The 23884-nt window shown below is 47.0% G+C and overlaps 1 protein-coding gene across 1 annotated transcript in view; it reads right to left on the reverse strand.

Moving 5' to 3' along the window:
* Nucleotides 1-87: 87 nt before the first annotated feature.
* COL23A1 (collagen type XXIII alpha 1 chain) overlaps nucleotides 88-23884 on the reverse strand; it is a gene marked incomplete at its 5' end in the record, with an annotated part of 174081 nt that continues 150284 nt past the window's right edge. Inside the window, 25 exon segments of the mRNA XM_084215806.1 lie at nucleotides 88-1685; nucleotides 4069-4146; nucleotides 5539-5625; nucleotides 6274-6327; nucleotides 6792-6818; nucleotides 7089-7142; nucleotides 7231-7302; nucleotides 7703-7729; nucleotides 8575-8616; nucleotides 8928-8999; nucleotides 9339-9428; nucleotides 9901-9945; nucleotides 10660-10713; nucleotides 11574-11597; nucleotides 11946-12023; nucleotides 12484-12528; nucleotides 13763-13825; nucleotides 14428-14472; nucleotides 15661-15687; nucleotides 16092-16118; nucleotides 16619-16654; nucleotides 17081-17197; nucleotides 18455-18526; nucleotides 23069-23095; nucleotides 23743-23769. Of these exon segments, the coding sequence (XP_084071932.1) occupies nucleotides 1638-1685; nucleotides 4069-4146; nucleotides 5539-5625; nucleotides 6274-6327; nucleotides 6792-6818; nucleotides 7089-7142; nucleotides 7231-7302; nucleotides 7703-7729; nucleotides 8575-8616; nucleotides 8928-8999; nucleotides 9339-9428; nucleotides 9901-9945; nucleotides 10660-10713; nucleotides 11574-11597; nucleotides 11946-12023; nucleotides 12484-12528; nucleotides 13763-13825; nucleotides 14428-14472; nucleotides 15661-15687; nucleotides 16092-16118; nucleotides 16619-16654; nucleotides 17081-17197; nucleotides 18455-18526; nucleotides 23069-23095; nucleotides 23743-23769 (1338 nt within the window). The 3' untranslated portion in view covers nucleotides 88-1637.

Here is a 23884-nt window from a genome sequence, read left to right on the forward strand (position 1 = left end):
GTTTGAAATTCTGCAGCAGAGGCTTCCTGGGGAATTTGTGTTCCACAGTAACAAAGTGCTGGCACATCTTCAGGCTCAGAGCCCAGAACAGAACCCAGAGGTGCTTCCTCTTGAGGAGAAAGGTTTCTCTTGATTGTAGAGGAAATAACCACAGGCAGTCAAGGTTGTTCAGTTTAGCCCCAGAATTGCTGTTTCCATCACCCACAGCAGGTAGTGATGGATGGAGCTTGGCTTTGCTTCCTCTGCAGGTTGCAAATCCTTCTCCTGCTTGACCAGACAGTAGACAGCAGCTTCTTCCATTTTTAGGGCTGCATCCTTCTTTTCTTTGTTTTCAGCCAGGTTTTTTCACCCTTTAAATGTGCATGTACAATGCAAATATGAAGTTGAGAGCCAAATTAGGACAGGGATTTTGCCCTCTTTCATGCAGTAAGGCACACGAGGCAGGCTCAGTACTGTTAGTTCACACTGCAGCATGAGCAGGGAACACTGTTCATCCTCAGCTGCTGCCATCAGTACCTTTAGCAAATCCTGGTGTTACCATGCCATAGTATGGATTTGGGAGCTTTACATTATTTTCCAAGTCCATAAATGTCAGAATCCAGTATAAAAAAAGGTCAATATATTACTGTCAAAAGTTTTTTTTTTTCCTTTTTTTATACAAAAATTAAAAAGATCCAAATATATCACATTATTTACATATTGTGCTTCATGCTTAGAGATCACTGAAAAAGAACACACAAACAAACATTTAAATCAGAGAAATGCTCCATTCATTACACTTACTAACTTTACTGTTACTATAAGGATTGGCATTCAGATTTCTTTATTATTAACAGTACATCCAAACAAATTACAAAGAATTAAAACCCTTGATATACCAAGGGTGTGCTCACATTCTGAGGGTTTGCAATCAGTTGGGGCATGCAGTTAACTCCAGCTGTGTCCACATAACACATGTTTACAGCTGGGTTGGTAATTCCACTCAGATTCAGTGTCATACTCTTGTTGGAGAATGAGGATTCTCCTACAAGTCTGGATCAAATCCCCATTTTACAGGAGGAAACATCTCTCCTCATTCTCCCAGGCTGCCAGTAGCACTTCCAGCCCTTGGCTGCTCTGGGTGCACGAGATGCTACAAATTACCTGGCCACTGCACCCAGGCTGCTGATCAGAGCACTGAGGCAGTGCACTGGTTGTGAGTTATAATTACAATGGCAGAAGAGTCTTTGTTAGAAAATAAATGTTTGGAACTCTGCCACAAAGAGACAGCCCTCTGTTAACTTCTCAGCTGGGAGGGTATGGACTGAGAAAGGCACATGAGCACCTGGTGCAGCCTTTCCGTGGGTGGCTCCTGAGCTTTCTTGGCCATGACAAAAGCCCGAGCAGGCCTGTAAAAAGGCATTCTCCTGACAGTGTTAACAATGATTTATCATGCTCAGCAGGTTTTTGGTGTTCCCAGCACCAGTCCAGAGCTGGGGGGAGCAAGACCTGAAGCTGCTGCAATCCTGCTCTCCCAAGGCATAGCATGTCTGCCAGGCCTGTGGGCTGCTGCTTGAAGCACGTGCAGCAGTGCAAACAATCACCATGCAGGGAGCAAAATCACTCAGGACCTGCTCAAGGATGTACAGTTATTGATGTTACTGTACCTTGTGCCAACATCCTGCTACTGGCAGTCCGTCTGGTCCCTGCAAAATTGAATTCACAGATTCAGTTTTCCTGACAGTGACTTGAGTGTCAGACCCAAAAACCTGAAGCTCATTTTTCACAATGAAAGGCTTAGCAGCACTGTTAATTACCATGCAAAACCCATTTACTGTATATGCACAAAAATGAATATGCAGGCAATGTAATCCATATGTCACGCACAACACAAAATTAAATACACCTCAGGGTAAAAAAGAAAAAAAAAATTGGAAATCTACACTTTTTTTCCTTTAAACGAAGAAAATGTGTACAAATAGATTTGAAATCACAGTTCATTAACTTCATAATCTGCTTTATAAGGTAGTGTATTTTTCAATCAGACATATATATGGAAAGCATGATGTGGGAATGTATTTTTTGTTAAAATGTGCTTTTCTGTTTGGGGGAGGTGATGTAGGTATTTTTTTCTTAGATGGTATCCTAATTGTGTTAAATTTGATCCTGCAGTACTTAGTTTCTTTAAGAAATCTTAAGTTGCTGAACTGAGAATAGTCAGTCAACTCATCAGTTGTGGACTATGCAAAGGGAGTGAAAATATTTGTCTTGTTCCACTGGAGATACAAGAAACATACAAAAATCAGAAAGCCAGAAGAGCTCTCACTCCAGGAGGAGAACACTGGAAAGGAAGGAGCCCTTAGAAGAGGAATGAGCTATGTATGACCAGCTCTCTCCAGACACCTCAGAAGAAATAGCTGACTTCAGCTGCCTTTCCTGATGCTGGATTGTTCTTGGATCTCCAATTCCATGAATTTCTGCATGTAGAGCCACAGAGAGCACACAGGCACTGACCCTTCCCTCTGAGCCACCTCCAGACTCACTAGGGCTGGGAAGATGTGGATGCAGCAGAGAACTGCTAGTGCAAATACAGGTCAAAATGCAATTATACATTTTTTACTGTAAATGTTAGTCATCACATTTTTTTGTATTCTGTATTGATTTTATATGTAAAATAGCCTATGCCCAATAAAACAGATGCAGTGAAGTAAGGTAACCCTCTCCAGCTACTCAGAGTGTAAGCAGTCATGCTTTCCTGTAACCTTATTAGAAAACACACATTTTTTCTGCAGACACAGTCAATATTTTGGTCCAAAGCTATTAAAAAAAAGGTAAAGCATGTACATTTGCCAGAGTTGTCTGAGGGTGATGGGGGGGACAAGGTGCAGGGTGGTTGTTTGACCTAAAACATCCTGACCTTCTGTTGAGGTGCACCCTAACACTGATGGTCAGGGGGTTGATTCCTGCCCTGAGCTCTTTCTCCTTCTTGTGCACTCAGAATATTTCATTTGGCCATCATAAAACTCCACATCTTTCTACCATGTTTCGCTTGAGTGACTCCAAAATGACTCTTCATGGCTGTGTGTGGGGCTCATGCTGAAGCTCCTGGACTGAAAGCCCAGCAAGCCTCCTCTGTACCCTGGGCTGCAGAACAAAATCAACATTTCAACCAAGCTGCAACTAACCAGGAAGATGCACAAGTGCTTTACTGACTGGTCATGCTGAAGTTAATTGGAGGAATCACCTTCTGCAGTTTACAATGCCTTCAGCAGAGATGGGTCCTGTGTTTTCTGTGTAGTTAAGATGGGAGATGCTTGGGAAATAGATTATCCCTGGGGAGTAAGAAGTTAGAGCAGGCCTGCTGTTAGGAATTGGTTTCTTGGGCACATCTGAAAGTAATTTAACTTTTTGAAAGAGAAACAGCTTACTGCCCTTTTGTTTCTCTGAGGACAACTGCAAATCATCTAACACGCAGCATTTTCTATGGTTAAAAAAATGAAAATAAAACAATGACCTCTCTTAGCTAGGGGTGCAGAGTCCTTTTGGGGAGCAGAGCACAAACCTTCCTGCATAAGCACTGGGCTCAACCTGAGCTCTGGGCAGAGCTCTGTGCAGACACAGCAAAACCCTTCTGGTGCCAGAGTGCCAGTGGCTCTGCAGGACTGGTGGTTGTTTGAGGAAAGCTTTTCAAACCCCAGCTGGGGATGGGACTCAGGGGTGCAGCAGCACAGGCACGAGGGGAACCAAACTGGGCCACAGGTACTGAGAGAAACTTTGAGCATCTGTTACCAGAGTTTGAGCATCTAAAAAAATTTTGAAAGCATCTAACTTTGAGCATCTGTTACTATAAAGGGACTGGCATCCCCTGTGTGATCTCCCATGATTTACACTCCTTATCTAAAGTCATTTTAACTGGGAAGAACAAGGCCCCACACATTGGCATCCTTCCCCAAATGCCAGAGTGAAACATCTCCTGCTGGCTCTGCTGCCTTGTGTCCTTCCTCTCCCTGGAGGGGTTTGCTCCTGGGGACAGGGCTTGGCCAGGGCAGGAACACACACAAACCATGCAAGACGGAGCAGATACTGTACCAAAGGGCAGGGCAGGCTCAGCCCATCCAGGCCTGGCAAACCTGGGTCCCTTTTGCTGCCTGCAATGCTATGATCTCCCTGTTTGGAAAAATAACTGCTTGTTGAGAATGATACAGGACACAGGATTTACACAGACAGACACCCATGTTTCAGCACAGGGGGAGGAGGATGGGCCTAGAGCTTCACAGCTCCATTTCTGATGACACAGCACGTCAGCAGAGTGGTTTTATGGTAGGGAATTCACATGACATGCAGAATCTGTCATCTGGGAAAGATCCTCTGTACACGAACCAGAGCTTCACATTTGTAAAAGTGCAGTTAAAGAGATAAAGGGTAAATCACCCAACATGTTGAGAGAGGAAAAAATTAATTGTAGTTCACATTCAATGTCCAGCCAAAATAAAGCATATTGACAAAGGAGCTTATTGCTGGTGTAGTGGAGTTACACAACAGCCTTGGCTGCCATGGCTGTGCTCAGAGAGTGAGGAAAAGTCACACTTTCAGAGAAGAAATAGGTTTTTGAATTGTCACGGAGCAAGCAGCTGGCACTCTTAATTAGGTGCTTCTGGACTAAGTTCTAAACAGCTACATTTAAGCACTTTCAGTTCCACATTTGATACTTCTCATCCTGCAGCTTCAAAGCACTTCATGGAGAGGATCTCTCTAGCTTTATTCATTATATGAGAAACAGTAAGTGAAAAGGAGGCAAATTTTACCAGGTCAAATAACTTCTTATAAACCACTCTGGTTTTGTTTTTGTGGGCTCTATCTAATGAATGAGAGGTCAGGAAGTGGACTTGGGAGATCCAGCCTGCCCAGGCTCAGACAGCCTGGAGGTTTCCTGGAAAGCCCCCTGGCTGTGCTGCAGGGCAGTGGCCCGGGGTGTGTCTGGGAAGGGACAGCTCTGAGCCACAGGCATGGGAACCAGGGGAGGTCTCTCCTCCCAGAGGCACATCCTGGCAGCCTGGGGAGCTCCAGCTCATCCATCACTTATGCCTGGCAGAACTGTGATGCTATCAACCCCAACATGCTTCCCCTGGCTCATCCCTCACTCAGTTTGCAGGGATGAAGGGAAGGGATGGAGCTGGCCTTGTTTTCAGATCACCTCCCATCCCCTGCACCCAGCTACTCCCTGATTTCAAACATGCTCAGCAGCCAGGCCAGCAGCATCACTATCTCCTGAAGAGCTCTACTGAGGTCCATTGTTCCTGACTACAATAAGAAGGTCTTTACACAAAGATGCTTTATTTTTACTGCTGTGGCTTGCTCCCATCTGGCCAGTGAGGAGCCCTTACAGCGAGCAGTGAACTTCCAGCAGTGCAGATAAACCATTAAGAAAAGTGAGAAAACAATAACCATCTGCTCTGATTTACTGCAAAAGAGAACTCCCAAATCCTCCCTGGCTGCAAAGCTGGGTCTCCTTTTCAGCCCCTCAGCCCATGCTTAGGATGAGTGAAATGAAAGACTTACCACGGGACAAGGCTGATCCAGTCCTGGGGGGCCTGGCTCCCCCTTCTGTCCTTTGGCCCCTTTTCTCCCTGGTATTCCTCGTTCCCCCTGTCAGCACAACAGGAAGATATCAGGGCCAGGGGGAAGAAACACCTCTGGTTCATGTCTCACAGCACTCACAGAGTCCCAGTCCTCACCCAGAGTAAGGACACTTGCACTAGTGTGACCTCAGCTGAGCAGTGGAATCACTGTGAAAATCTTCAGTTGAAGCTGGGTGGAAATATTGCAGTAGATAATTTTATAACAGATTGACTGAATGAGCAGTTTCTGCTGGAACCCAGGTTGGTATCTGACAGCAAGTGGGAGCAGCAGCTTCCAGCCACTGCCCTGTGCCCAGCTGGGCTCCTGACTCCACCTGGGCACCCCTTTGTTCAAAGGTCCCTGTAACAAAACCTTTGACTTGGATCCATTTTCAAGGTCTATAAACCAAGACCAGTGATCCTGTTCAACCCGGAGCTGTCAGGCTGCTCCATTTCCCCCCAATGGTCAGGCTGGCCTGGGATGGGGGCAGGCTTGCAAAAACCCTTCCAAGTGGGTAGGAATTGACTGCCTGTCCTGCCCTGTGCTGGGAATTTGCAGTTCCTTGGGCTGCACAGAAGGCCTTTCAGCAGTGGCTCCCAGGGCAAGGAGAACTGCCTGCCAAAAAGAGCAGCCTGTCCTGCCCCACAAGCATCAACACAGCCATAACCCACTTACCTTCTCTCCTCTTTCACTTCTCTCTCCTTTCTCTCCTCTGAGACCAGGGAAACCCTGTCACCACAATTTTTAGGTGAGAAAAAAGGGGAAAAAAAAGAAGTTTTTGTTAGTTTAGTGTGTGAATGGCTCAGTTCAACACGAGCCAACTCCAGCCATCAGCCTGTCCTGCCATGGTGAAGAATGACATTTTCTTCCTGTTGACTTGGTATGTCAGCAATTTCTTGGAAAAATGGAGTGCTTCACCACACCCCAGTTACATTACAGCGATTAGGAATTTTCATATCACTGAATCTAAATATTCTCAGTTGGAAAGGGAAGCCCTGGCAGCCCCTTTAGGTGAGCAGCTCCACTGTGCAGGGGAAGCAGCCCAGCAATGGGCCTGAATTCAGCCCCCTCTACAGCCATCATTCCATGGCCATTGTGTACACAGTGTTAGCTGTATATTTTCCCAACAATCCCAAGTTAGATGTGTGTTACTTGTGTTTCTACCACGAATAATTAATGGTTTCCATACTCACATCCAGTCCTGGCTCCCCTGGCTTTCCCTGCAGATGTAAAAATAAAAATTAAGATGTTCTGTGTTGAGCTTGGTGCTGCAGACAAACTTTGGCTCCAGTTGGTTTAACATAGTGGTGAGGGCATGGATAACATAGTGGTGAGGAGCCCCTGGATTGGAGGCTGCTCCTTTGCCACCCACCAGGGCAGTGCTGGTCCAGCTCTGCAGCTCTGGCTGGACTCCCCACAGCAGGATTTTACAGCCCCTATTTTAGGATTGCACCACAATGTCCCTGCTCCTCTCCCACACCTGTGATTACCTTTTCTCCTTTGGTACCAGGTAAACCAATGAGCCCTGGAGCACCTGGGAGACCCTTAAATTAAAAAGAAACAAAGCACTGGGATTGTTTCCTCTGAGACAAGTTTCTGTCAGCAGAAATGAGACTTGGCAAAACAACTCACAGCAGGTCCGGTGTCACCTTGGTCCCCCTTCTCACCACTGTCCCCTTTCTCTCCCTTGGCACCATCCAAACCCTGCAGAGATGAAATGGATCAGCCAAGGATCAGCCCCTCCTGCACCCACCCCCTCCTGCCCTTCCCTGGGCTCTCACACCCACACTGCTGCTGATGTTTTGCTCTTGACCACATCATATAAGAAAATTGCTGAAAATACAGGTTTTAAGCCTTTTGGTTTGAGAGCCCTGGCTCTCACCAGCCCTCAGAACCCTGTGCTGGAGGAGGGGTTTGGATTGCAAATTCTTGGAAGGAAAAATGGCTTGTTTTCCAAAATGCCAACTGCTGAACAGTGTAACCAAGGGCTGTGTTGTGACAACAGGGACAAAAACTCAGTCTCCAGAGCTGACAGGCCTTTGTGAGCCTGTAAATAATGCACTAGCAGCTGGGAAACTGGGTGACATTTAATTTATTGACTTACTTTAGGCCCCTGGATTCCTGGAGGACCCTGTGGGAAAGACAGTGGTGCATTTGAAAAAAACCCAGAATTTAAAAACATACCCTAGACTTTCCTTCCCAAACCATTTCTTGCTCAAATTACAGGCTGACAATGGTCAAACACTTATTTTCAAGACAGGTGGCAGTTTATTTTGTTCTCCAGTATCAAATCAGGGGGCAGGGGAACTGAAAAGGAGCATTCTGTGTAACAGAGGACAATAAAGCTCTGCAACACAAGCTCTGGGGAGTGAGAGCCCCCAGAATCTTTGCTCAAGAAAGTGACAGGGAGCTCTGGGGGTGGCATTGTGCCAGGACAGCCCTCCACACCTGGGCAGGGCTGGGATACCTCCCAGGCTGTGAATGCCACCTGAAATGCCACCTGCTTTTGAAGCACGGTCTCTCAAGGTGAACCTTGGAGGCAGCAGAGGCATCCCAGCCTTCCCAATGTCCTTGACAGCTGCTTTTGGAGCACTGCAGGCACCAAACCCCTTTGATGTCTCCATCAAAATTGCTCTGTGCATTCATCACCACCTGCATCCTCTCCCAGTGCAGCTGATGGCAGAAAACTTCAAGACTTGGGTGAATTTAGGGGAATATAGACACTGTCATGGTGGGGAACAGATTTTTATCTTTTCTCCCAAGGAACAACTTGGATTTTTGCAAAATGAGCCATAAACTCTGATGCACTCTCCTTAATTGGGCGCTTTAATTTCTCCAAAGACAGATCAGACTGTAGCACTTCCCTGATTTTTTTCCCCGGATTCAAGACAGCCCACAATGATTAAACAGAACAAACCACCCTTGTCCTTTATCACATACAACAATAAATCTGCAGGAATCACTTCAGAGTCCTACCATAGGGCCAGGTAATCCAGGGGGTCCAGGCTCAGGTATGATCTGCAGAAGGGAATTAAACAGCTCATTAACAAGGCTGTCAGGAGTGGAAACCTCACTAAGCCCAGAATCATGATTTAGTGCCCAATTAATTACAACAGCAGCATCCAATATCTCAGCCACCAATACAAAATCTGAATAACTTTGCAGTGCTAAGTGTGTGAACTGCTCTTCCCTAAGGAATAAACTGCATTTAGACACTTGTAGAAAGCAGTTGGGTTTTGCTGATGGATATGGGACTGGTGGGTGTGTCCTGCTCCCCCAGCTTTGCCTGATCCTGTCTCATGAAAGACTTTACGTTGCCAAGATCTTACATGATTATTCTGCAGACATGGTGAGCCAGTGTCTCCTTTTTCTCCTTTGTCTCCTTTTGGCCCTTCTGCTCCCTGAAAGATAAAAATGTGACACTGACGTGGTGCATCTTCCAGGAAAGCAAAAATGAGAGAAAAATAGCTTTGTCTCTCTCTAAACACCAGCCTTGGCTCAAGGAAAGCTCGTGGTCATCTCCAGAGGACCTTGAAGAAATATTTTCTCCTCCCTAATACATTCTGAACAAGCTGATTAGAAATGGAAGTTCAAAGCCCCCACATCCACCAGCTCCACAGGAAGGTGGTGTGGAGAGGTCATTGCTTAAATCAGCCAACCCAGCCCCATTCTGAGCACTTGCAGAAATGAGGGCAATAGAGAACCAGGGGCAGAGGGACAGGGACACCAAAGGGACCTACCGGGGGACCTGCTGAGCCCATTTCTCCTGTCTCTCCTTTCTGCCCCATGGTCCCCATGCTGCCCTGGTCACCCTTGGCTCCTTTGGGACCCTGCAAGTTGAGAAAACACAACATGTTTAGGAGAAAACTCTTAACCCCCCACAGCAACCTCTTCTGCCTCTCTGCTGTTCCCTCTGCACTGCGAGCTCATGAGAACACGTTTTAACATTCAACCTCACAGATGCCAATTTTGAGGGTGCAGCAGAATTTGGCTGGGTTGCAGGAGGGAGTGCAGCCATTTGGGGTTGGGAAGGTTTACAAAAGGATTTGAGACAGCATCTGACGAGCTGCTTGTGAAAGGAGCCCCTTTAGCTGAGCAGACACGGCCACGAGCAGCATCAGCACGCTCAGGGCAGAGCAGGGGCTGCAGGCACAGGGCCATCAGTTCAGGGAGTCACAGCTGCCCCTCCACAGCAGAGCTCACTCCTGGCACGCTGGATTTGCTTTTCAGACACACACAGGAAGCTTCCTTTTCATTTGGCTCCTGGCAAGGCCTCGCTCGATCCAGCCGTGCCTCACTCACCTTTTCACCATCCATTCCAGGTGGACCTGGCAAGCCCAGCTCTCCCTGGAGGGAGACAAAGAAAGGGGAGCCCATGGTAAATTAAATCAAGGATTCATCCTGGGAAAGCATTGTGCAAGGAAATGAGTTATTCACACACAACTGTTGTGGTTATGTGAATAACTGCCAGGCTTAGGACCAAGGAGGTGTCAGTGACCCACCAGCATCACCAGCTGATCTGGATATTGACACAGAGACCTCAAAAGGCACCAAAATCCTGTCCCATCTATTCTTTCAAGAGATACTTTTCTACAAATTATATTCTTCTTTTTAAGAAGCAGCTGGCTGCAGGTTGCAGACTCTTGCTTGTGAAGCAGGAGCAGAGCAGGGCCTGGGACACAGCCCTGGGACAGCAAAGAGCACACAGGGAGGGTGGGAATGGGGGTGGCTCAGCACAGCCAGGGGACTGCCAGCCCCTCTGACAACTGCTGCTCCCACTTCTGCCTCCTGCCACAGACAGATGGGGCAGTCTCAGAGGAGCTGGGATTTTGTCTGTCAGGTGTGGAACTGGGACTGGGCTCATTTCTGGGACACCATCCTCTGGAAGAAGGCCAGAGACAGGTCAACAAAATTTTGGCTTTTGTGTGAAAGTCGCTGGTTTTTTCAGCACACATGGCCTCAAAGTCCTCTGCAGGCAGCTTCAACTGCCTGATTTTGGCTTAGAAGACTCTTCATGGAGAGCCACTAACAACCATGTAGCTTGGCAGAGGTCAGGCTCACCTTGGGACCTGGAGTGCCTTGGGGACCTGGTGGCCCTGGGGGACCTGGTGGACCCTGAAACACAAACAAAACAGGCTTGGTGATGACTGGCATGGACATGGCTGTGGGGATGAGCACTCCCAGCCATGATCTGCCAGAGACACTCAGGTGAGTGGGATTGCCTGAGCACCAAGATGAGCTCAGCTGCTGCAGAGTGCCCAAAGCTCCTCTGCCACAGGGCTGTTTCATGCAGAACACCACACACTGGGAGCCAGTCAGGTGTGCAGCTGCAAAGAGGCAAAACGCCTTGAGCTGGAGGTGGCACCCCAATTTGATGGTCTCTTTTTGCATCCTGCCTGCTCCAGCCAGCCGGCCTGGGAAGCATCAACGTGCTGAAAACAGCGTCACCCAGCCAGGGAGGTGCAATTAAAGAGGGGGAAAAAAGGAGTTTGTGTGAGCACTAACAACAGGAAAACCTTGCACACTCAAAGAAGTTATTTTTCCTGGGCACCGTTGGATGCAAAGACCACAAACCACCTTGAGATGAACAAATATTTTCCAAGTTGCAAATTATTTCAAGCAGCAAAATTTGTGGTCTTGCTCAGATGGAAGCCAAACCAGGATCATATCCTGGAGCACCTTTCTCCATGGCTGCACACTCAAAAGCTGTTACATTTAGTCACAGTGGAAGCCTTTCCAGAGCCTTGTCCTTGAGACAGGTCAGTGCACAAACACTGCAAACAGCGAGTAAGCAGGAAAACAGCAAAGTTAGTGAGGTTCAGTGATGCGCCCCTCAGCAACCTCTGCATGCAGAACAAGGGACAGGGTCTGGGTCCAGCAGATGAAGCCTCCAGACATTGGAAGGAGCCTCTCCAACCACTGCACTCCACTCCCAAAGCTGCGTGCCACGCGGACATCTGGCAAACGGAAATTACCAGCACTTTGTGTATCCCTGCAGCCTGTTATAAAACAATTAGGGTGGTTCTCAAATATGCCTGTAATTAAGGATTTATTCTATTCAGCTTATTTCTTTCTAATGAGAAGGTCAGGGCACTGTTCAGTTGGGCAGGTTAAGGCTGGGGTGTCCTTCCCCTTCCTCCCACATCCCAACTGCTGCCATCGAGCTCCGCCACCGCTTTTGCTGCTGCGCCCTAAATATCCTCAGCCCCCAGAGGCAATCAGCCCTTTCTTCCCTCCCAACCAGCTCTGTGCCAAGACAGAAGTCTCAGGAGGAGACTCAGGACAAGGGTGGAGGCATTGTCCCAGTGGATGTGGGTCCTTTCCCCGAGCCTTGGCGCAGGGCTCACCTTGAGCGCGTCCAGGATTCGGCCGTCGTAGTCGATCACGACGGTGTCTCCCTGCTCCCCTTTCAGCCCAGGGGGACCCTGCAGGCAGGGATGGATCCTGTTTAATCCTACAGCATGCAGAGGTGGCTGCTATGAAAGCACAGACCTGACAGGCAGCATTTGGGGGTTATCACCTTACAAACACCATGGGTTTAACCAGTCCTTAGTCTGGCAGCTGGAGCTGTCAGACCTCAAGAGGCCATCAGTTTGTGTAATGGAGAAGAGCATAAAAATCCTCATTTGATCACCCCTATTCCCAGCTTCCCTCTGGCAGAAAAAAGGGTCACAGAATGGTCATGATTATAAGAAAATTGGACTTATTTCCCATGCCAGTATTCAGTACCTGTGCAATCATTTGTTTAAATATGCACCATATCTATTTTCTGGCACTGAACAGATCCTGAAGAAATTCATCCACATACTAAGCAGAAAGAGTTGGTGGGGAACAGCTAAGGTTGAGAAAAATATTGTTCCAAAATGAAATCCTGAACACACATACCCGGGGTCCAATGGAGCCAATTCCTCCCTTCTCACCAGGTTCACCCTGAAAATCAAAAATCACATTTTTTTTTTCAATCAGACCAAGTAAAATATTAAATATTTATTTTAAAAATACTGTACCCACCCATAAAGATATGCTTTAGATTAAGAAAAATTATGACACCAACAAGGGACTGAGAGTGAATATATTTAGCAAAGACCAGTGTTGGTGTAACAACAAGAGAAGTGAGAGGAGGTCTCGTTGCAGGGGGAGGGGAGTGGCCAGCTTGGGGCTGTGCTGCTCCCCAGCTCCTCTCCCTGCTCCCTCTGCTGAGTTCCATCTCTTTGTGCTGCTTCCACATGGCTCCCTTTGCTTCAGGCTGAGTTTTGCATGTGGAAAGTTTCAGCAGAGATGTTTAAACCATTTTCAAGGGGGAGTTTAAGGAAAAGTTCTGTGACAGATTGTTCCTTTTTTCTTCCTCTTTTTTATTTTTCCTCCCACCCTCCTTTTCATAATTTTTTGGGTTTTTTTCTTTTAATTGGAGGATTTTAAAAAGTCATAGTACTCTTACAGTAATGGCCTGAAATTCTGTTCAGGATTCAAAAGATGTCCCATTTGTCACACCCATCTTGATCCCCTTGCTGACCAAATTAAAGCCCTCCAAAAAGTCAGAAATTGTAAAAATGTATAGAAAAAAACTAAATTCAATCACCACTGCTACTATGGCTCTACGAAAAGTTTACTTAAGTTCACCAGAGCCCATTTTCTGCCTCACACACACTGTCTTGCCCAGTAAGGGATCACGACTCTTTGATATAGAAAATATTGGTGCATCCAGATCCTACTAAATCCAAAGCAGCTGAGGGGGTGAATAGCAGCCCATGGATGCTGTGTGTGTCTCCTCAGCATCACCCAACAAACCCAGATAATTTTATCTCTCAACAGCTTTGGAGGTCAGGAGGACAGGACAGCTCTCAAGTGCTTGAGGCTCTGAAGCAATTCCACAGCCAACAATAATGTGGGATCAAAATGTGATCAGAATTCTACAGTTTTTGAGGAAAAAGGCAATTCAGTGGAAAATGTGCAAGCAGATGACTTACAAGCTCTTATAGTGATCTCTGCTTGAACCCAGCTTTCATCAAATCACCAGGAAAAGTTCAAACACTCCTAATCTCACTCTTTTTGTGTCAGTTTTGGCACATTATGAGGCTTTTAGAAGCCAAAGGTCCAAAACACCTCCTCAGCTGGAATCCTCTGCCTCAGCAGTGCTGTGCCCAGAGTTGCAGCTTCTCCTTACCTTTAGTCCTGGGAAGCCATCTGTGCCATTCTCTCCCTTGGGACCCACGCTGCCTTTTTCCCCCTGAAAATAAAGCCCTTTAGACAAATGCTGCACAGGGAGGATGGAGAAAAGATTTCTTCAGGTTATCATTTTCTTGATTTGTCTTCAATATCTTTACATACATGAGGGAGCAGAGCTCTGCTTTCAGCTGTGAAACATTTCACCTTGCCCAGGTGCAAATAGGGAGTTTTTGAGATGAAAATGAGGCTTTCAGAATCAGCAATTTGGCTGCAGGTGGTGTGTTCAGCCATGAAGCTGGCCCCAAAACCACAGCATAGAATAATAAATTCACAATGTTTTGTGTTGGAAGGGGTCTTGAAGATCATCCAGTCCCACCCCTGCTATGGCAGGGACACCTTCCACTGTCCCAGGTTGCTCCAAGCTCTGTTAAACCTGGCCTTGGACACTTCCAGGGGCAGCCACAGCTGCTCTGGGCACCCTGTGCAAGGGTCTCACAGTGTTTTGATCTTTTTCCACACCAGAGGAGAAATGTTTCTCATCCTGCCCCAACTGTGATAGGGTGCAAAAACCAGACAGCAAAAGATCACAGAGAATCACACAGAACAATGAGGTTAAAGCTGCTGCCCAGCACTCGCATTGGAGGGACACAGAGCAGAACCTACCTTGGGACCCACGAGTCCTGGCTCCCCAGGGATCCCATCATCACCCTGATGGAACAAAACACAAAAAGTGAAATACACAGGCCTTGTACACACTTAGTGGGTTCCAACACATCACTTGACTTCACTGAGCATTGCACAGACACAAAACCCACTCAGGTTTGCAGGCAGCCGGGGGAGAGCAGCAGCAAGGAGCACAGGAGGCTCCAGCGTGGTCCCCTGCTCCTGGGAAGGTGCATGGGCATCTTCCAGAATCTGCCTACAGCAGGTTCTGGCAAAGATCTTCTCCCACCTTCAACAGAAACTAAACATTAAATTCCTTAAGGCCTTTTGGGGTCCAAAAGACCTCCTGTAGCTGTTTCCTGGACTTCATCACCAGCCACCAACACCCTCTGCCAGGAGGAAGTTTTCTGGTTTTGCTTGTGCTTTGTTGTTCTCCTGGAGTAAAACCGCTTCATGGATGCTGACAAGATTAGTTTTACCAGCCAGTTAGGAAATATTTAAGCCAAATTCTGGCCTGGAAAATGCCCATGGCCACCCCTGTTTTGGACCAAATCAGTAAGAGGGGAAGGCTGGGCCCTCTCAGTGCTTTGACTTCTCTTAAAGGCAGTGATTTATCCACTTCTCAATGGCACCACTGGGGTGGAGAGCTTGGGCATGTGAATCTCACAATCTTCAATGCCACACCCAAGCAGCATTCCTGGCCCTCCAGAGGACATTTCCCATGGGACTGCAGTGCTGCTGGATGATGGCCATCCCAGGAATTCCAGACCCATTCCCTGGGCAGAGAACATCCTCCAGGCACCTCTTGGTTCATTGAATTATTGGAGAGAAAGGGCTCGAGACCTACTGCTTTGCTTGGCATTTGCTCTTTTATTCTTTGTCTCTTGGGCAGATGTGGCTGCAGCTCCTGGCTTGCTGGGGGGAATGAAAGCCAGGCTGCAGGCACAGCCATGCCCAGCCCCAGGATGCTGTGGGAGGGAAACTGAGGGAGCACAGGGAAGGTTTGGCGTGGACAGCCACAACCACAGCTTCTACACCAGTCTCGGGCAATGGTTCCCTAACCAAGCACAGAGCAAAGCAAAGGGGAAATAAATAAATAAAAAATGAATTAAAAAACCAAATATTTAAAATAAATAAATATAACTATACCTATACCTATAAATATAAATATAAAACTAATAATACAAATAATACTAATACAAATAATAATATTTTTTAAAATCATAATTTTACCTTTTTTCCCTGGACACCGGGCTCACCCTTCAACAGCAACATCAACAGAAGAGAAGGAAATTTAGGGACATGACAGAAAATAAGGCAAATTATGTGGATAATCAAAATTGATTGTAAAATTAAAATACTTGGCTTTTGCTGAACATATTTGTCCCCCCCAAATGCAAGAAAGCACATTCCCATGGCACAGCAGATTGCAGCCCCCTGCAGCTCCCTCCAGCCCCATTTCCAGTTTTGAGCATGGGCAGTGGATGTGATATTGAGGAAGTGATGCATTCAAACATTTACACCCCAGTCAATGCCTTGGAATTTTATATCTGATATATATCAATGGGCTCGAGTCCACTGTAAAATGCATATTTTCTTCCCCACCCCTCTTAGGGAGCATTATTTCAAGAATTCTTATCAAAATTAGACAGATTATTACCCACCTTTGGTCCTGGAGGGCCTCTGGCACCCTGTTGAATATAAGAGTGATAGATATATTTGTTTGACAACAGAGTAAAACAGGATAAAAACATTTCTAGGAGTATTTTAATTCCAAGGAAAAAAAATGACATAGCTGTCAACTTCTTATCTTCCCTTACAAATAGAGCTGTATTTTTTCTCTGTGTTCCCAGTAAATAATATCCTTTTATGGTTCATGTATTTTATGTATAATAAATACCTTTTTATCCAATGTAAACCTTAGCAATCTGGAGTTACAATGCCAAATGTCTTCAGAGGGGCAGGAGTCAGGATACAGGAGAACCACATCCCTCCAGAAGAGCCCAGGGGACACAAAAACTGGCTTTTTTTCTCCCCAGGGCACAGGTAGCCCTGGACAAAGATCCATTTTAGGGCACCCATAATTCCATGAGGGGTTTTTTGTGCTCCATAACCAACAACACAAACCCCCTTGCTGCAGTGAGCTGAAGGGTGAGGGGCACACACACAGATGCTTCTGGGCAATACTGACCATGACTCCATCCTCTCCTGGCTCGCCTTTGAAACCCTGCAAAAAATAAAAAGACCAATACTGAAACTATTACCTCTCATTCTCCGAAATGCTCAGCAATAATTAGAATGTTCCACTGTGTTATGCTTTAGTCTATTTTTTACTAAATAAATTGCCAGTGGTCTTCAGATTTGCAACAGGTCATCCAAAGGGTATGAACTGGGCAAGAGATCACCTGGCTGTGTGAGTTACAACCAGCACCTGCAAACACACGCCCCAGGCCCAGCCCTTTGCTCCAAAATTGAGATGGAAGGTTCCCTCCTGCTCCCCTGCCCCACACCCCAAGGCTCTGCTCTGTGAGCAGCCTCTGGAGCCCAGCTGTGGCTCAGTGGCAGCTCTGGGGAAGGGGACACCCTTCACCCTGCTGTCCCTCGTGGGTGGGAGCTGCCTGGCACGAGCTCCCTGCGCATCTCCCGTCCTTACAGGGGAGCCTGGGGGTCCTCTTGGGCCATCCTTTCCTGTGTCACCAGGAGGCCCCCGGGCACCTGGGGGTCCTGGCGGACCAGGGGGGCCCGTGGCTCCATCTCGACCTTGATCACCCTGGAAGAAGTTCACATAGACATGGTGAGGCGAAGCACTGTTGGCAAGGGGTGGTCTCAGGGTGCCCACGACACATGCACTGCATCCCTGGGCCCCCAGCACCCTGGCCTCTGCTGCCCCAGATAAATTTAACTGCACCTTCCAAATGTTGAACTTTCAGCTTCCCCAACTGCAGCTGGGAAAGATGAAAGTGAGCTTGCCAATTTATGCCATTTGGGTCTGGTTCCTCAACCAGGATTGTGCTCGACAACGAGATTTAATCCCTTAATCCCTTACCCAGTGACTGCATGGAATCCACCAACCCAACAGCACCCAGAGCAGCCCAGGCTCACACCATGCTGGCAGGGAGCATGCACACACTGCCATGGCTCAGTGCACCACGCCAGGAAACCACACAAAAAAGTGGCAGTGCTTGATGTCACCCTCCTCAGCCAGCCACGGCCACACACCAACCTCCCGAGCCGCTCGCACCCTGCGCACTTTGGGTGCCCAGAACTCGCTGTGTCCCTGCGGCTCTGGTGGGTGCCATTCCCAAGGGGAGCGCCCCGTGGAGCTGATTCCAGGCTGGGAATCAGCTCCTGGCCCCCCAGCAGCCAGCCCAGCCCAGCCCAGCCCAGCCCAGCCCCGGGGCTGGCCCATCCATGGGCTGCACAATGGGAAGGGCTGCCTCGTAAATCTTTTAGCAACATCTGGGAGAGTCACCACCGAGGGCTGGGTTTAATATGCGGTCCACCCTCAAATCAGGGACAAGTGTGGGATTTTTCAGAAGTCCTTAAGTGACTTAGCAGCACAAGTCTCATGGCCTTTCAACAAGATCTGGGCTCCTAAATCACTTGCATCCTTTTTAAAAAAACCCAATTGTAAATGCTGAACACTGCAACCAATTATGTCAAGTTGAGTCTCCCACTGAATTTTTCCTAATTACAATGTCCCATTTAGAGTTCAAGGATTTAGATTAGTTTAGTTTTAATGCATTTCATTTTACAATACCAACACTGTTTATATCAAATTTACAGGACTTCTCCACTTGAATCTCAAATCTCACAAAGAACCAAATGCTAAAACCCCTTAGTTTTATGTCCCTTTACTCTGACAATGCCTGCCCCCTAAATTCCAATGGGATTTCAGTTAAACGTGCTCCAACAAGCATCTCTAAAAACAGCCATGGTTGTGGCAATTTAAAATAGCAACAGCCAGAAAGAGAAAGCAAAAGCAGCTCAATCACAGCAAACCAGTGGCAGCAGATTTGGAGTCTACCTTGAGCACTCGCCGGCTAAAGACAAGCTGATCATTAGCCAGAAATCCATGACTGAGGTGGGGAAAAACCATCTATATCCAGGGAAAGTGGGAGGCAGAAGAAGAAAGAGAAGCAGTTTAAGATGAAAGCACAGCAGAAGACTGAGTTTTAAAGGCTGTAGCAATATATAACATTTATTTTTAATAACTAGTTGGTACATTAGAAAGTAATAGTCTAGGTAGCCAACACTGGGGTTTAAGGTTTTGGGTACACTGGGTCTTTGTAACGGGACACAGACTGAGGGAAACAAGTATTTTTTCACTAGCTGACTGCACAATAGGTCATTCAAAGCAGCTGGAGCAAGGATTCCCCTACTGCAGAATAAAGAGTATTATTCCAGTAAACCCCACAGGGGATGATATATCCCAGCATTTCCCTGAGACCAAATACTGTATTTGTTTTCAGAGGCTCAAATGAATACTGATGTATTCCCAGCCTGCAAATTGCAGATAAATCTCCCAGATTTATATGATGCAAAAACAATGTATTTAGGCTGTATCAGTAGTCACTGCTATTGTGTTTTAGCCTTTCCACTCATCTGTCTGGGGAGAAGCAGGAAGACATTTCCTTTCTCAGGACACCACGTGCATCTCCCTTTCCCCCATCCACCCATCCATAGGGGAATCAAGAGGGTGGAGTGAAGCCACAAGGAGCCCTGTGGGAACACACAGCAAAGCCTCCATGAGGGTTTTTGGAGGTTTCTGGGGAACAAACCTAATTTCCAAATTGCCAAAGAGCTTTTAAACCTTGCACACCAAGAACAGATAACCCCAAACCTCAGTTTTGGGGGGAATAGTGCACTGGCAAGGTCACCTCCTGCCCAGCCTCCCAGGCAGATGTTGTAACACCATCATGTCAAGAAGAGAGGGAAAAAGTAAAGTCAGAAAAAACTAGTCAACCCCAGAAAATAAGCCCCTACCAAGAATTTTTTTCAAGATGGAGAGAGGAGCTTTAAGCTCAACACTTACTTAAATGCAGCTACTTTTGCAAAGAAAAACACTGAAATACTGAGAAATTAAAATTAATGAGGACACAGAAACCTTGCATGTGGCCAGGTCCTCCAAATACTACAGAAACCACCAAAAAGACTCTACTGAGAGTAAAAGGTTTTGTGGTGGACAGAAAGGACACAGTTCTGTGGCTCATTATGTGCATAAAGTACAAAAAAGCATAAAGTGGGATTTTTATAAAACTCCACAGAGCAAAACAGGAACAGAATTTTTTTTTCTTGTCCCTCAGACTGGTGGGCATCATCCAAATAAGCACATTACAAGCCCAGCCCTATCTGTTTTAATGGAAAATAACAATTTGCATTTGTTCTGAGGCCAAACACACCAAATCCCACTAAATCCAGCCATCACACATTTAATTTTAAACAGCTCCTGTTACAGATGGGCCCATGGGAGGTGAACAGCCCTGAGGGATATTAAATAGAGAGACACCATCCCTGGTTCAGGAAACATCCAGGCTCCAGGAGAGGGGTTAAGTGTGATGGAGTAAGACATTCCTGCTCCACAGTTCCCAGAGCATCGGGTTGCAAGGCACTGGGCTAACAGGCCATTGGGTCTGACCCCATCTAGCAATGGAATATTGGAGCACAGAAGCCTTGAACACTGGTAATTTCCAGCTTTAGAGTCCTCAATGTAGCCATTTCAACATAACACTCCAAAATCTGCAAAGAATAAAATAGAAGTATCCATAGGTGTCTGTTGCCTGTCACAGAGAGCTCTGCAGGATGCTTCCTGTGCTGACTTTTAATCTGCAGTGTGAGCTTGGCCAGCAGTTATAGTATTGCAGAAAATAGGGGAGCAAAAGCTCCTTTTGTGTCTGCACTGAGCTGCAGAGCTGCTTCAGCCACGCCAGTGCTTGAGCCCAGCAGCTCTGGATGCAGGAGGTGCTGGAGCCACCTCCACCAGCCCTGGCCGTGGGCAGGCAGTGCCACATGGGCCGTGCAGACAGAGCAGCTATCCCACCAGCTGAAGCTCATTTTCCCCCTCTGGAGAGCAAAGCTGGTGCTGCTGCCACAGGCACTGTGCATCCTCTGGCCCAGATGTGCAGGGATTCCTCAGCCCCATCATTTGTCTGAACATCTCATCTGTCAGTAGGAACAAGATCACCCAGCTGAGTTCATAAATCCAGAGCAGCTGGCCCAGTGCCAGCCCAGGGAGCAAGTCAGGCTTATAAAACCAGTCTTTTCCAGGGGTGCAGCAATGTATTCAATTGTGAGAGAGAAGCAGAGGCATGAATTCTGTGATTCTGTGATTCTGAATATCAGGGCACAGCTGTCCCAACCCCAGCAGCATCCTGCTTCAACTCTGTCTATCCCCCCAAGAGCAGAGGGGAGCTGTTAGTGATTTCTCCCTGTAAATACACTTCCATGCATTCTGTCAGCACATTTGTGCACATTTATTCCCCATCCTGAGCAGGTGAGGCTGCACAACATCCTCTCTCCTGCTGCTTACAACGAGGAGCATTCAGTGATGAACAACCCAAGGTGATCTCCTTCCTTAGCTTTCCAAAATTACCCTCCAGCATCTCCCACCAGGCACACTCCAACCTGTAACAATCTCTGGTTTTGTCCACGCTGCTGGAAGGTGTTTATTACAGAAAGAGAAGCAGTGCAGACATGAACAGATTCAGTAGCTAATCCCTAAATGCCATCACCTCACTCCCACCACAGACAGTCCCTCCAAAGCCACCCCAAGGACTAATCTCTTTTAATCCATCTTTGCTAATGATAGTGTTTCAGTGCTCACTGACACACTCTATCCTCATTCCATGCCCCATGGACATGACCATTTACAAGAAAGAGGGCACTGGATACAGTCCTAGTTATTTATCTTCCCATTGATGCAGTGAGTTGCATTGACACATCTTTCAAAATCAAAATCAGCTAAACAAAGCTACCACTGAAACTTGAGGAGTAAGATAGATTAAATTCAGAAATAAAAAGTAATTTAGACCAGATGGTATTGAGAAGTTTTGCCTTCTATTCACAACCCTGAGTGTCTGGAGACATAAAGGGAGCTGTTTTCAAAGTCAGGCACCTGTTTTTAGGTCTACTTGTGCATGGTTCTGCCAGGCTTTTTTCCTCTCACTTTTCTCCCAATTTGTTTTTGAGCCTTTTTCTCACTGTTCTGCAAAAAGTCATAAATAAATCAAAAACTGAAGCAAAATCTGGACAAATGCAGATCAGGACAAAATCTGCCCCCAAAACCCAGCACATTTTTCTTGGTAGGTGAAAACAAAGGACAAGTGTTACCTTGAGAGCTGGTACCTGCCCTGCAAGTCCAGACAGAGCCTGTCCCAGAGCATCTCCTGCAGCAGGAGGTGAGTTCCACAGCACCTGGCAGCACAGAGCCTTTGGAGCCTGAGCAGCACCTCCTCCAGCATTCCCAAGCTGCCAGCCCCAAAGTCACCCAGACCCCGGCCAAGAAGTGAAACTCAGGTCCCTGTGCTGCTGAATCACCTCTTAAAGGCTGTTCTGAGCCCGTGGGTGGGCACAAAGTGAGGCCTTACACTGAGCCCCTCCTTCACCACCCAGGCTGTAAATCCATCTGAGAAATTTTAGGGGCTCTCTGAGCCCCAGGGTGACATTTCCAAACACACCCAAGGCAGTTGGGAGCTGCTTCAGAATATGACACCAACTTCATGGAGTGATTTTACAACCTCCAGGGGAAAAAAGAAAAATGTCTCTGAAGCCTCTCTACTCAACATTAACCACTGAGGTCCAGGTTATGTTTCCAGCAATGATATCTAACCCAGATCAGCCAACTCTTGAGTGCCAGCTCCAAATCCAGCCTCCTACGGTGACAGGTACACCAGGACTCCAGCACATCCCCACAATGGGGTTTGCAGCAGGTGCCCATAATCCACAGACAACCACACCTCAGAAACACAGAAATACCTCTGCAACAGAGCCCACACCTCGTGGTGAAACCTCCCGTCTCATCCACACCCCCCTTGTGTCTCGTGGAGACCTGTCCTGATTTACCTCAGCAAATCTCAACTTCGTGCAGCCCCATGAGAGGAAACTTCATGAAATTCCATTAATTTCTGTATGCTATAGCCAAAAGAGTTTTCCTTCATCACACAGCTACTTTAACGCCTTTATATTCAAAGGCAGCCTGGATATCACCTGGATGCCATCCTGCTCCCAGGTGGGGAGCTCAGCAAGGGAGGAGGAACATTCCATCCTGCACAACTCTGTGCTGGACCTCTCCTTGGGGCACCAGATCCTACCCCCACATACTGGTGCTCTAATGCCAACAGATAAGGAGCACAGCCTCAAGAGAAACTTCAAGAGAAACATGAGTCTGTCTCTGACACTGGAAGAGGAAATCAGGGATGAGAAGGTTCAGTAGAAGCAAAACCCTCCATGAGGTACCCGAAGATCTTCCACTCCTTTTTCCTCTCGGCCAAAGTCAGGAAAACCATCCCCACAAAGAGCTGCAGAGGCAAAATTAAACATTTCCTCAACTGTTACCATACTGTTTGCAGCAAGGCTTTGTTTTGTGCAGTGGCTAAACCCAACCAGATTTTAGAATAAATTAGTGTGCTGTGTCACCACTTACCCTTGGGCCAATGTCTCCTGCTTCCCCCTGCAAATCAGGAAAAACAGCAAAGGGTCAGAGTTCAAATCTCAGCCCTGAAGGAGTGAGCACAGGGTCAGCTGGATACGGGTACAGCACACAAGGGAAGGGGCAAGAGTCCTTCCTATTGTTTAATATATTTAAAATGAGGGAGGAGAAGGTTTTGAGGCAACACAATAGGGAAAGATTCTGCCCTGGCAGGCAGTGAAACAGATAATAAATCAGAAATAGCAGTTTGTTTCCAACTCTAAGGCTCTCCTAGCAACTGCTTATGTCCTTCACATGTGAAAATTAACTTCACTTTCAGTAATGACCTTCTTTGGCTCCTCTGATTGCATGGGTGTCGTGCAAACATGATGGAGCCCAGATCCCTTGGAGGAATTAAGAGTTTTATACTCTCATCACCCTCAGTGGCTTACCAGAACCCTATAGCATATGTGGGCTTTAAGACCACACTTGTCCCCCCACCTTTTTTGCAAATTCTTCCCACCCTCCCCTTCCTGGGGCTTTTCCAAGAGCAATGTAAGAACCCACTCTAACAGCTCCAACAAAACCCAGCTGGGTTATTGGGGCAACCTGAACTTGAAAGAATTACAGAAACAGGAGGATATACAGGAACTGCTTCCCCAAAATCCACATGTTAATGCAGCCTTTACCTTTTCCCCTTTTGGTCCTGGAGGTCCCTGGAAACACATAAGAAGGGTCCAAATTAAGGAACAGCAGAATCACCAATGCAGCTGACATAAAAACCAAGGAAATCACATTCATCAATTCACAAACCTGAGCCACATTCTCTAT

This window comes from Fringilla coelebs (genome assembly GCF_963513975.1).
Source record: "Fringilla coelebs genome assembly, chromosome: 15".
In the NCBI taxonomy this organism is placed as follows: Eukaryota; Metazoa; Chordata; class Aves; order Passeriformes; family Fringillidae; genus Fringilla; species Fringilla coelebs.